The sequence below is a fragment of the Kryptolebias marmoratus genome, unplaced genomic scaffold (assembly GCF_001649575.2).
Source record: "Kryptolebias marmoratus isolate JLee-2015 unplaced genomic scaffold, ASM164957v2 Scaffold35, whole genome shotgun sequence".
In the NCBI taxonomy this organism is placed as follows: Eukaryota; Metazoa; Chordata; class Actinopteri; order Cyprinodontiformes; family Rivulidae; genus Kryptolebias; species Kryptolebias marmoratus.
In genome coordinates, this window is record NW_023665769.1 from 73955 (window position 1) to 87346 (window position 13392).

The following is a 13392-nucleotide window of genomic DNA, read 5'->3' on the forward strand; positions in this document are numbered from 1 at the left end:
TTCTCATTTATTAAAACTGTTCTCATTTATTAAACTCTGTTCTCATTTAATAAAACTGTTCTCATTTATTAAAACTGTAAAAAGCTGCAGAAGCTTAAATTCTGGGCTTAATGTGACAAGTTGCAGGTAGGAAAGAGTCTGCAGCTAAAAAGCTTAACAAGGGACACAGTGTCCTTCTCAGTGTGTTAAAGGAAGACTCCTGTCACGAGACGGGGTCCTGGATCCATAAGACGGGGTCCTGGGTCAACAAGACTAAGTCCAGGGTCAACGAGACGGGGTCCTGGGTCAACGAGACGGGGTCCTAGGTCAACGAGACGAGGTCCTGGGTCAACGAGACGAGGTCCTGGGTCAGTGAGACGAGGTCTTGGGTCCTTAGATTAGATTAGGTTAGATTAGGTAAGGTAAGGTAAGGTAAGGTAAGGTAAGGTAAGATCAGCTGTGCATTTCATCCTATATGTTTTAACCAAAGCACACTGAGACAGTGTCTTATGGTTAAATTTAGTTTTTAAAAAAGGACTAGTGTCTCCTTTTATTTAGATTTATTTTCAGATGTTTTTACTTTCAGGTGGGTTCTACGCAGCAAAGTCTGCCTCATCTTTAAACTCCAAAAGGCAAGTGGTTTTAGACCAAGGTTCTTCTTTGTGCTAAACTTCTTGTTCCTGAGAGAGAGGGCCGTGGAGGAGTTCCTCTCAGATGAACGTCCTGTTGAGACCGATGATCACGAGGTCTGCGGTGGGCGTTTCTCTGAGCCAACTCCTTAAGAGAAGCTGATCTGAGCTCAGCCAGGAGCTCTCTGTCTTAGCTGCCTCGAAGTTTCAGGAATTTCTATGTTTGAAATCTCAGTTCAGACTTTAGCATAAAGACTCACCGTTGATGGATTATTTTTGATGACTGTAAACAGTTTTCACTCCTACTGTTTTTGTCAACATGTCAGTTTTACTTGTGGTTAGTTCCTTCACTGCAGGTCTTTATGATGACTTTACAAACTAAAATAAGGCTGAAAATGAATTCTTCCCAGGTTTTATATTTCACTCTAAGTGCCTACCTGGATATCAGCCTGTGCACATACTGTATTTTCATGATTATTTTGATGATATATACAGTAATCATTGGTTGTAATGTTGTTCTGATTGTGGTTATCTGTGTGAACAGGAGTTTACATGAACCTATGTACCTGTTTCTGTGCAGCCTGTTTGTAAATGAACTGTATGGGAGTACAGGCTTGTTTCCCTTCCTGCTGATCCAGATTCTGTCAGATGTTCACACTGTTTCTGCTCCGCTCTGCTTCCTGCAGATCTTCTGTCTTTATACTTACGGGAGTGTGGAGTTTACTAACCTGGCTGTCATGTCTTATGACAGATATGTTGCCATCTGTCATCCTCTGCAGTATAAAGCAATAATGTCTCAGAGGAGAATCGTTTGTCTAATATCTGTTATATGGCTGCCTCCTTTCTTAGCCGTCAGTGTCACGACCTTTCTGACTTCCTCTCTGCAGCTCTGTGGGAACGTTAATAATGACATTTACTGTAATAATCACTCCATCATTAAACTGGCCTGTTCTGAGCCCAGAGTCAATAATATCTATGAGCTTGTTATGACTTTTCTGACCGTCTGTGTTCCAGTATCTGTGATTCTTTACACCTACATGAGGATCCTTAAAGTTTGTTTCTCTGGCTCCAAACAGACCCGACAGAAAGCCGTCAGCACCTGCACCCCTCACCTCGCCTCTCTGCTCAACTTCTCCTTCGGGGTTTCTTTTGAAGTAATTCAGAGCAGGTTTAACATGAACAATGTTTCCAGGATATTACGAATACTTTTATCCTTGTATTTCCTTACCTGCCAGCCACTTTTTAACCCTGTTCTGTACGGTCTGAATTTGTCCAAAATACGTGACACGTGTAAAAGACTCATCCTGCAATCTGTGAGAAAATTTTAACAACTGAGTAGATTTGTTCAGCTAAAGAACAAAAAGTGAATATTAAATTAAATTTCCGTGTTCATCTTTACAAGTGTTTGTCATGTTTTCTTCAGATAAATAAACTTTATAAATAACAAACTGTGGTACAAACCTTGTACAACAATCAGTTTAAGTTTTGTCTTCTGATTTACATTCATATTTAGTAATTAATCAGGTCTTTTTCTTTAAAATGACTTTCAAATGGAGACATTTAATCTTCAGAAGTGTAATAGATATAATAAAATCATGGCAAAGGAACTGGCTTTAAAATTTATTAAAACGACAACACAGCAAAGTTTGGGCAGTATAAAAACATTTTAAAACCTAACTCAGCTCTTTTGAAATGTAAGTTTTTAAATCAAACTTTAACTCAAAGTACTTAGCAGGCATTCAAACTGATAAACACTAATAAAAGTAAATTTTCAGGGACATAAATAAAAAAGGCTGTCAGGTTGGGTGGAGAGAGCGGCGAACCCAATGCGCACTCATCGCGGTTCCAGGAAAAAAAAAAATTACAAATAAAAGAACAAAAACAAAAAACTGACAAGGCAGCAAAACCAAACAATAAGAAAGATTGAAAGACGAGACAAGACGAGACAGCGAGTAAACAGGTATGACCGGGTTTTAAAGCAGAGGGTAATTAGGAGAAGAGGGCACAGGTGAGCGATTACAAACTAGGAGCAGGTGGAGATGGGCGTGGCAGGTAAACAGGTGACAGAGGAGAAGTGAATAATGACAGGAACACAAGGAGCAGACGACCTACCTCTGCGCGGACGCCTTGGGGTTGTGTTCGGTGACTGTTGGCCTGGGACTGCTATGGCCCTCTGGTACGTCTGAAATGCCATGACAGGACATGTTTTTTTTTTTTTAAAAGACAACCAAAGTACAGATAGTTTGTTTGTGTCTACATGGTGGGGGTGATGTGTGGCAGGGAGGTCGGGGGGGAGGGGGGGTCCGTGATGTTATGCTTTCATTTGAGGTCTTGGGTGATGATGGTTCCACAGAGATGACTGGGGAGTCACAAAGAGTGAGGGCAGAAACACCTTTTGTGCCTTTAGGAGAACTGGCTAACGTGTCGCCTGACTTCTGCTGCATCAGCTGATAACTTCAAAACTCAGGTGACCTTGGATGAAACACTGACCTTCACTGAGCTTTGAGCCTTAATCTGCCTCCTTATGTGGTTCTGAGGTCTTATCAGCCTCTGAACTGGTCCCGCAGTTTCTGATTCAGTAAGGCACCTTCGATCCTGGGTGATAAGAGAAAGAGCAGTTTGGGTCTGGTTATCATATTTTAACCTGATGCAAGTTTGATAATCTTCATTTTCATGTTGATATTTCCTGATTCATTTGACAATCCGGCAGAATTATTAGCATCCTTCTCATCCAAATTCCAAAACTAAGACTGTATCAATTAGTCTAAATTCTTGCTCGGGTAAATCCAGAATCAACTTCCTGTCCAAATAATTTATTTTAGTTTAAATAAACACATAATCACTATTTTACTTTAGATCATTAAATTATGAATTATTACTTTATTTTGTTTTGTTAAATCATCATTCCAAGTAATAACTTATGACAGTCATTCCTCAGAATATTATTCCCAAATATCTCAGTGTCAATTTATTGTGTTGATTCCGTTGTTGTTCATTGTTAATTGAATTTTTAAATGTAGTTTATTTTTGTAATAAAACGTTAAAAGACAAATTTGGTAGACAAAGACAAAGTTACCGAAGGAGACATGTTCATGATACAAATATAAAACAATTGCAAAGTTCTGTAATGGAGTCGCAATTAAAGTTCTATGACAGCTAAAATGTAAAAATATTACAACCTGGGGCAAATGTTAAATGTTTCTGTGAACATCAGAGATTTTTTCACATTTCTGTTTCAAGTGATCCTTGCTGTTGTTTCAAACTTTTTAATCACAGCAAAGGTTTGTGCAGCATATCAGAACAAAATCCAGAGAGTATTTTACATGGAGTAAATTATTACATTTATTTAGTGATTGTAACTAATTTAGGTTTGCTGTCAGAGTTTTGGGACTCATCATTTTTATTGGAGCTGGAGGTCAGCGGGTGTTTCAGACATCCGAGGCGTCGTCGTGTGACGCCAGCTTTGTTTCCTAAAGGCTTCATGTTGAGATGAAGAAAAGGTTTGATTTTTAGCTCAGTGTTTAAAATGTTTCAGGAAGTGTTTAAAAGCTAAGATGTTTAATGTCTGTCATAAAGGTGGTATTTGAAGAGCTTCTTTTAAACTTGTCAACCTGCAGATGGAAATGATTGTGTGTGAATAAATCTGGCACATTTACATGATGTGATTGTTTCTTTTAAATAAATCAACTTAAATTCAGTATTTTCTGACGCAGTAATTGTAATGGTTTCAGAACCACTGCATTAATGCCAAACTACATCCAGCAAATGATAGATTTCATCACTTTGATTTAACTTTATCTTACAAATTTCACCAACAACAAATAAACCATGAGGTCTCTGTGTTGTAAAGGTTTCTGTTTAATTCAGCCAAATAAAGAACGTCCGAGCACTGACTGCCACTCAACATGAAAATAACTGATCACATCATCTCAGTTTGACAGAGAACAGACTTCTCCACATGCTGCGTATCTTAGACAGCTTCAGGCCGTACATTAAAGGGTTAAAGAGCGGCTGACATGTCAGGAAGTACAACGATAAAAAGATTCTTAAAACATTTGGACCATTATTCGTACCAAACCTGCTCTGTAAAACATCAAAACAAACCCCGAAGGAGAAGTTGAGCAGAGAGGCGAGGTGAGGGGTGCAGGTGCTGACGGCTTTCTGTCGGGTCTGTTTGGAGCCAGAGAAACAAACTTTAAGGATCCTCATGTAGGTGTAGAGGATTAAACCAACTGGAAGAACAACCGCCAAAGTGGTGCTAAGAAGTCCATAAATATTATTGACTGTAGTATCAGAGCAGGCCAGTTTAACAATAGAGTAGTTGTTGCAGTAAACCTTGTTGATGATGTTTCCACACAGCTGCAGGGAGAAACTCATAGATGTGAAAACACAAACTCCAAGACATGAAATGAGCCATTCTGATACAATAAAAACAGCAACTTTGTGAAATGTCATGAGTGTGTTGTACTGTAGAGGATAACAAATGGCCAAATATCTGTCATAAGACATGATGGTTAAATTGAAGAATTCTATAGCGGAGTAGACATGAACACAGTAAACCTGCAGAAAACAAAGTGGACCTAAAATAATGTGAATGTCAGAGAGAATCTGAATCAGCAGGAATGGAAACAAGCTTGTGCTCCCTAACAGCTGATTTACAAACAGGATGCACAGAAAGATGTACATGGGTTCATGTAAAGTTCTGTTCATGCAGATAACCACAATCAGCAGAACATTGGATCCAACTATAACAACAAATAAACAGAAAATGATCACAAAGATTAAGTATTTAAACATCTTAGTGTCAAAGTAAGTACTAAGAATAAAATATGAGACCTGTGTTGAGTTCATCATGATCCTATTTTGCTGTAAAACAAAGTCAGTCTGTTTAGTAAAACTGCAGCAAGTAGAGGTTATTTAGACAGTGATCTTTATCAGAGGTTAGCAGAAGCATCGAGACAAACAGCAACAATCAGCTTACAGTACATTAGAAAATAATTATTTAAGACAAACACCTTTCCGCTCTCAAATCTGAAGTCATTCAGGTGAAAACTACAGTTCAGGATGTTACAACACAATGAGTTTATGTGATCTGAACGTTTCATCTGCCTCTGCTGCTTTTAAACGTTGGAGTTTCCTCCCACATCAGCACCATGATGTCATTATTACACAACTATTTCTCTGTCTAATGGATCCTTCCTGTTGCCTGATGCTGTGCGTGTGCACGTGTTTGTTTATTTGTTAGCAACACATTTCATCAACCACTGGAATGATTTTCAACAAAACTGTCAGAAAGAAACTGTTTTTAAGTTTGTGGACCAAAATGCATGAAATAGAACCAGATTTAACTGGATTTTTATAGCAGAGATTGTGCTGTTGTGTCAAAAACAGAATCTGGAGGTGATTACAGAAAAAAACTTATTTATTCTTTACCTGTGTAAAAAGCTAAATTTATTGTAGAACCACTGCTCAACATGGGGCGTTACTCAGCAGTTCTCAGCTACTTCTCATAAACCTGCTGGTACTCAGTTTTACCAGGTGTTATCTATGGCCTAATCTGAAGCTACATTACTCACAGGACATCAGTTGAAAACAGAAAGGCACGACTCGCTCTGCAATGTTTCTGATTGGGCCAAATATAAGGAATCAGGTGACACATGGCTCAAGAGGAACAATGATTGGTTCAAAGGTAACCACAAGGAGCTAATTGACGGCACAGAAGGGCGAATGCCAGGAATCTGATCAGTGGTACTGAGGGCCAGGCAGGCCCAGACAGGCAGAGTTGGTAGTGAGCTGAGCTGACTTCTCCTTACTTTCTTTGGAGGTTTGGACTGGTAGTGGTTCAGCTCAGCCTTAAATACCAACTGGTGTCATCAGGAGTTATTGGTGGCAGTTGCGTGGTGGTGTGGTCAGTTGTGGCAGGACCGCTCAGAGGACCTCTCCACAGAATTGCCACTTTAAAGTGGGGTGGGGGGGTTTGATCACCCTTGTGACCCTGCGGTCTTTGTTGTCTGGGGCATGGGTCCCCATGGCGAACTGGTCTCAGGTGAGGGGTCGGACTAACAGCGATTCAAAAACCTTGATAGACGAACATCATAATTATCATGATACCTTGGCCAGAAAAGGGAAAACGGGGCACCCCCCTCTTGGAGCCAGGCTTGGGGTGGAGCTCACTGGCAAGCACCTGGTGGTTGAGCCTTGGCTCCTGGGACTCGGCTAGGCCAAGCCCAACAGACAACACAGGATGCCACCTTCACATGGGCCCACCACCTGCGAGAAGGACCGTCGAGGGAGGGTGCCATGTGAGATGGGTGGCAGGTAAGGGAGGGTCCTTGCCCATGTTGATTCCTAGCAGCATAAATTAGCTCTAGGGAGATGGAACATCACCTTACTATTGGGTAAGGAGTCAGAGCTTGTGTGTGAAGTTGAGCAATACTAACTAGATATAGTTGGGCTCAGCTCTATCCAGCTCTGCCCATGTGGACAATGGTGGCGTTACCTGGAGGGGGTTAATTTGGAGCAAGGCCTTCCTATTTGAACCCGAGTGGTGTTCTGTTTCTGTCATAACTCGAGGGTTTCTGTCCAAAGAGCGAGACCAAGACCAGACACGGAGACGAGGATTAAGGTAAGTGCGTTTATTTACAGGTGTGACTATGTACAAGGATCGTTTCCTGAAGGAGTCTGCAAGAGAAGGAGAACTGGGTGAGTCTCGGGTACAGTTCTGATTTCCAAGATGGTTGCGAAGGTTACAATGTCTCTTTGTTTGCTTACAGGTCCTAGCGGGAGATTGCGGCGTCGAGGAGAAGCGAGGCGGTTCCAGTGGTTTCCAAAGAGGAGCCAGGTAGCAGCGAGGTAGGTATCCGTGAATATCCAGGTAAGTGGTTCTTCCGACCCGTAGTCGTGGCGTGGCAAAACCTGAATCGTAGGCACAAACAGAGAATGTGAGAAACTTAAGAGCATCAGTTAGGTTAGACACTGTGGCGGAGAATCTAACCCAGAAGGTTTGATGCTCCAGCGAAGATCTGATCCCAGCCTGCTGCTTAAGTACCAGCTGATCTCATCATTGGAAACTGGAACACCTGTGGAGGAATGATTAGTGGCACTGCCCAGAAGGCGGAGCCAACCCCAGATCCTCACAGTTTCTGGACTTGTGTGCTCGGCATGGGCTGTCCATAATGAACACTGTGTTCAAGCATATGGTGGTTCATAAGTATACTTGGTACCAGGCCATATTAGACCAAAGGTCTTTGATCGATTTTGTAATCGTGTCATCAGATCTGCGGTCTTATGTTTTGGACACTCAGGTAAAGAGAGGGTCAGAGCTGTCAACTGATCACCACCTGGTGGTGAGTTGGATCCAGTGGTAGAGGAAGCTGCTGGACAGACCTAGTAAACTCAAACAGGGTGTGAGGGTGAACTGGGAACATCTGGTGGAGCCCCCTGTCTGTGAGAGCTTCAACTCACACCTCCAGGAGAGTTTTTCACATGTCCCATGGGAGGTTAGGGACATGGAATCCAAGTGAACCATGTTCAGAGCCTCTATTACAGATGCAGCTTCCAGGAGCGGTGGTCTGAGGGTCAATGGTGCCTGTTGCGGTGGAAACTGGAGGACCCGCTGGTGGACACCAGAGGTGATGGAGGTCATCAAGCTGAAGAAGGAGGCCTTTAGGGCTTTACTGTCGTTGAGGACTTTTGAAGCAGCTGACAGGTACAGGGTGACCAGAAGGACTTCAACTTCTGGTCTGAGTGGGGAACTGCTGACCCAGACTGGGGTTATTGTTGAGTGGTGGAAGGAGCACTTCGAGGATCTCCTAAATCCTGCCACCATGTCCACCTTTGGGAAGGCAGATTCTGGGCACTCAAGGGAAGATGAGTTCATTACCATGGCAGAGGTCACCATGGTAGCCAAAAAGCTCCCTGTTGGCAGGGCGCCAGGGGTGGACGAGATTCGCCATGGGATGCTGAAGGCTCTGGACGTTTTGGGGCTGCCATAGTTGACACGTCTCCTGAATGTCACATGGAGGACCGGGACAACGCCTGTGGAGTGGCAGACCAGGGTGGTAGTGTGGAACAGGATGCAGAAAGCGGTAAACAGGAGTTATGTTCGCGTGTGTGAATATCTGGTTGTTATTGCCAGAACTTTCCAGAACAGTGGATTTGTGATAACAGACATTTCCTGGAAAACAGTATGTTTGTTCTGGGTTGAGTTGAGCTAGACTCAGCCAGCTGTTCTGGCTGGTTTCCTGTAAGTGTTGTAGAAATTACGTAAGTGGTCAGAAGTATGCAATACACACCAATGTATTTTGTCTGTATGAATACGCCCTGTTTCAAAGATACTTAGGGATTTTGGGGGCAAGCTGATAAAGAGCGAATTGTGTCAATAAAAATCCCCCGTATTTGGCTGAAATCCAACGAGAGTCTCTGACTATCATGTCGGTGTGAGACATACCTTTTTTTCACCTACAGTGGTTCCCATTTTTTTAAACAGGGACCAGGGAGTGTGTTCTAACTATTGAAGGATCACACTTCTCGACCTACCCATAAAAGTTTACTCTAGGGTGTTGGAAGGGAGACTCCGACCGATTGTCAAACATCAGATCCAGGAGAAGCAGTGTGGCTTTCACTCTGGTTGTGGAGCAGTGAACCAGATCTTCACACTTGCAAGGTAGCTAAGGGGTTCATGGAAGTTTGAGTCTCCAGTCTACATGTGTTTTGTAGATCTCGAGAAGGCTTATGACTGTATTCTCTTTGGCATTCTGTAGGAGTATGAGGTGCCAGGGCTGTTTTTGAGGGCTATCCGGTCCCTGTATAACCAAAGCAGGAGCTGTGTCTGCATTCTTGGCACAAAGTCAAGCTCATTCTGGAGCGGGTTGGACTCTGCCAGGACTGTCCCTTGTCTCCAATCGTGTTTGTGGTGTTCATAAACAGGATCTTGAGGCGCAGTCGTGGAGAGGAGTGTGTCTGGTTTGTGAACCTCAGGGTCTTGTCTCTGCTTTTTGCAGACAATGTGGTTCTGTTGGCCTCTTCAGGCCATGACATTCAGCGTGCACTGGGTCAGTTCGCAGCCAAGTGTGAAGCTGTTGGGATGAGAGTCAGCTCCTCTAAGTCCAACGCCATGGTTCTCTACTAGAAATGGGTGGAATAATTACTTCAGGTCGGGAATGAGTCTGCCTCATGCAGAGGAGTTCAAATATCTGGGGGTCTTGTTCACAAGTGATGGTAGGATGGAGAGGGAGATGGATCTTCCAGGTGCATATCTGCTGATCTGCAGTAATGAGGGCGTTGCTTCGATCTGTCGTGGTGAAGAAAGAGTTGAGTTTAAAGGCCAAACCTTTGATTTACATTCCAACCCTCACCTGTGGTCATGAGGTTTGGATCAGGACTGAAAGTACTAGATCCAGGATACAAGCGGCTGAAATGAGCTTCCTTCGTAGGGTGGCTAGGATCAGCATTAGCGTTAAGGTGAGGAGTCAAAAGGAGTCAGTTGAGGTGGTTCAGGCATCTCATTAGGAAGACTCCTGAACGCCTCTCTTTCGAGGTCTTTCGGGCATGTCCCACTGGGAAGAGACCTCAGGGCAGACCCAGAACTCGCTGGAGGGATTATGTATCCTCTCTGGCCTGGGAACACCTTGGATCCTCCAAGAGGAGCTGGAGAGTGTTGCTTGGGAGAGGGATTTCTGGGTTTCCCTCCTGGACCTGTCCCCTCCACAACCCAACCACAGATAAGTGGTAGAAGATGGAGATGGAGATTCCTGTGTTTTTCATAGCAGAGAAAAACACGAGAATCTGACTCCTGTGCTCATCTTATGAGGCTTTCAGCTTCCCAGGTTATTTCAATGGTACACAACGAGGGCAGGATTCCTTCAGAATATTTTTAACAAAATTTTCTTTGTTGATGTTCCTCCTAAATTAACCAGGTTCTCCTGATCTGCTTGGGCTCTGCTTGGGAGAAACTTGACCGGTGGATGACATGCAGCAGCAACAGGTCTGCTGATGAATGTAGAAGTATTGGACAGACAGGATTTGTATTTTTATAGTTTAGGGGAGCCAGATAAGGGGCTACATGCTACAACTATCAGCGCTGCCTTCTTCTGTATCTTATCTATCACCACAATATCCGGTTGGTTAACCATCAGCTGTTTGTCAGTCTGATAGTGGTGATGGATGTAGACAACCCAAGAGATTGTAACATCAGGAGAAGCTGGAGAAACACCAAGGGCTGAAAGAGGAAACAGAGAAGCTGTGGAGAGTCAAGGCCTCAGTGGTACCAGTGGTCATCGGACCCCCAAACTGGAAGAGTGGCTCCAACAGATCCCAGGAACAACCCCAGAGATCTCTGTCCAGAAGAGTGCAGTCTTGGGAACAGCTAGAATACTGAACAGAACCCTGAAGCTCCCAGGCCTCTGGTAGAGGACCTGAGGTTGAAGTGAAAGTGGATCCACCCATGTGGAACAAGTAGGGTCAGATGGAACTTTTTATATATACAGAGAGAGAGATACAGTGTGAATTTTTTGGTACATATTTAAACCAATTTTATTTTACAAAAAATATTTTTTCCCCCATGAATAGTAAAAATATGAGAAACTTTTCAAAGATGTTGACCTTGGATTAGGAGAGCCAAATAAATGATCCACATCATTTTATGTTTGTTCAAAATATATTTTTGATATCTCTACAATTTGCAGATGAGGACGTGATTATGCCACAACTCTTAATAGAAAAAACGGTTTAAAAATACCATAAAAAGATAAATAGATGTTAAAAACAGAAATAACAACCCTATATTGTAAAATTTAAAGATTTACTTCAGATATTTGGTTTAATAAGTCCCAAACATCAGAGCATCAATCAACAAAAACAAACTGATTATATTATCTATATTTAACAGAAAATAATCCTCTCCACATGCTGCGTATCTTAGACAGCTTCAGGCCGTACATTAAAGGGTTAAAGAGCGGCTGACATGTCAGGAAGTACAACGATAAAAAGATTCTTAAAACATTAGGAACACTGGTCGTATCAAACCTGCTCTGTAAAACATCAAAACAAACCCCGAAGGAGAAGTTGAGCAGAGAGGCGAGGTGAGGGGTGCAGGTGCTGACGGCTTTCTGTCGGGTCTGTTTGGAGCCAGAGAAACAAACTTTAAGGATCCTCACGTAGGTGTAGAGGATAAAACCAATTATAATAAAGATACCAAAATAAGTGTTAACAAGCAAATAAAAATTAATGACTGTAGTATCAGAGCAGGCCAGCTTAATAATAGAGTAGTTGTTGCAGTAAACCTTGTTGATGATGTTTCCACACAGCTGCAGGGACAAACTCATAGATATTAAAGTCACAATTCCAAAATGTGCAGTTAACCAAACCACTGCAATGAGAACTGCAACTTTTTTATTTGTCATGAGTGTGTTGTACTGCAGAGGATGACAGATGGACAGATATCTGTCATAAGACATGATGGTTAAGTTATAGAATTCTACTGAAAAGTACGAATGAACACAGTGAATTTGAAAGAAACAAAGTGGAGCAGAAATAATGTGAACGTCTGACAGAATCTGAACCAGCAGGAAGAGAAACAAGCCTGTACTCCCATACAGTTCATTTACAAACAGGCTGCACAGAAACAGGTACATAGGTTCATGTAAACTCCTGTTCACACAGATAACCACAATCAGAACAACATTACAACCAATGATTACTGTATACAAACACATGAGGACCAGAAAGATGAAATATTTCAGCATCCTGGTATCAAAGTAATCAGTCAGAATAAAATATGAAACTTGTGTTGAGTTCATCATGATCCTATTTTGCTGAAATACAGAAGTTAGTGTTCAGGAAGAAAAGCATCAAACACTGATGTTAGTTTCCCTGAGAGGTTAGTGCAGCTGGTTTAACCTGATCTTTAACAGAGTTCAGCTGAAGCTTCAACACAAACAGCAACATGTTTGTTCATAGCAAAGTAGTAAAGACTTATTTGAGACAAACACTTTGGATAATTGACTATATTCAGGAGAAATCTCCACTTCAGGCTGTGAACAACAGTGAGTTCATGAGAACTGAAGCGTTAATCTGCCTCTGCTGTTTTTAAACCTTTCAGGTTCCTCCCACATCAGCACCGTGATGTCATTAATACAGAACGGTTTCTCTCGATACTGATGACAGACAGGAGGATCATATGGAGGAATTTATTACGTACAACATTTCTGTGAGAATGATGAACGGTGTCAGCACAGCCACTGCCCAAAATGTCATCATAACTTTGTAATAATCCAAGAAAAACTCTGACATTTTGATGTGTTAGTTGTATAAGTGTAACGATAACCAAGATAAAGAACATTGTGTTAGTTAATGAGAGGTAGACAGAGAAACTGAAAAGTAAGCCTCAATTCAACAGTCGCTAAATAAAAACGGTCAGATCTGAAATATTCTTGAATTGTGAGCAGCAGGAGACTCTGATGGTGGTATGTTTCTACAGAGTTTTATGGGGAAGATATGACAAGATAAAAACAGTTTTACCTTCCTGATTTAAAGACAATATTTAAAAAATAAAACTAATATTTATGGAAGCTTGGGTCTGCACTCTTTGCATTCTGGGGAAATTTTAAAAAACGACCTAAAGACAGTGGAATAGCTGAAGGGTTGATCCAAATGAAGAAGTGAGGGATGGTTGGATGTATGTATGTATGGATGGCTGGTTGGTTGGTTTGTTAGATGGTTGGATGGATGGATTCCAAATGAAGAAGTGAGGGATGGTTGGATGTATGTATGTATGGATGGCTGG

At 42.1% G+C, this 13392-nt stretch overlaps 3 protein-coding genes across 3 annotated transcripts; 1 reads left to right on the forward strand and 2 right to left on the reverse strand.

The window, feature by feature from the left end:
• The first annotated feature begins 970 nt into the window (after positions 1-970).
• On the forward strand, positions 971-2090 carry LOC108229039 (olfactory receptor 10A6-like). The gene has a single exon (XM_017404694.2). It carries the CDS (start codon positions 971-973, stop codon positions 1934-1936), a length of 966 nt encoding a protein of 321 aa, XP_017260183.1. The 3' UTR covers positions 1937-2090.
• Positions 2091-4532: 2442 nt separating this feature from the next.
• LOC108229040 (olfactory receptor 10A3-like) lies at positions 4533-5627 on the reverse strand. The gene has a single exon (XM_017404696.2). The coding sequence runs from the start codon at positions 5460-5462 to the stop codon at positions 4533-4535; it is 930 nt and encodes a 309-aa protein (XP_017260185.2). The 5' UTR covers positions 5463-5627.
• A 5839-nt stretch (positions 5628-11466) lies between these two features.
• Positions 11467-12433, reverse strand: LOC108229041 (olfactory receptor 4D1-like). The gene has a single exon (XM_017404697.3). It carries the CDS (start codon positions 12407-12409, stop codon positions 11480-11482), a length of 930 nt encoding a protein of 309 aa, XP_017260186.1. The 5' UTR covers positions 12410-12433; the 3' UTR covers positions 11467-11479.
• Positions 12434-13392: the final 959 nt, after the last annotated feature.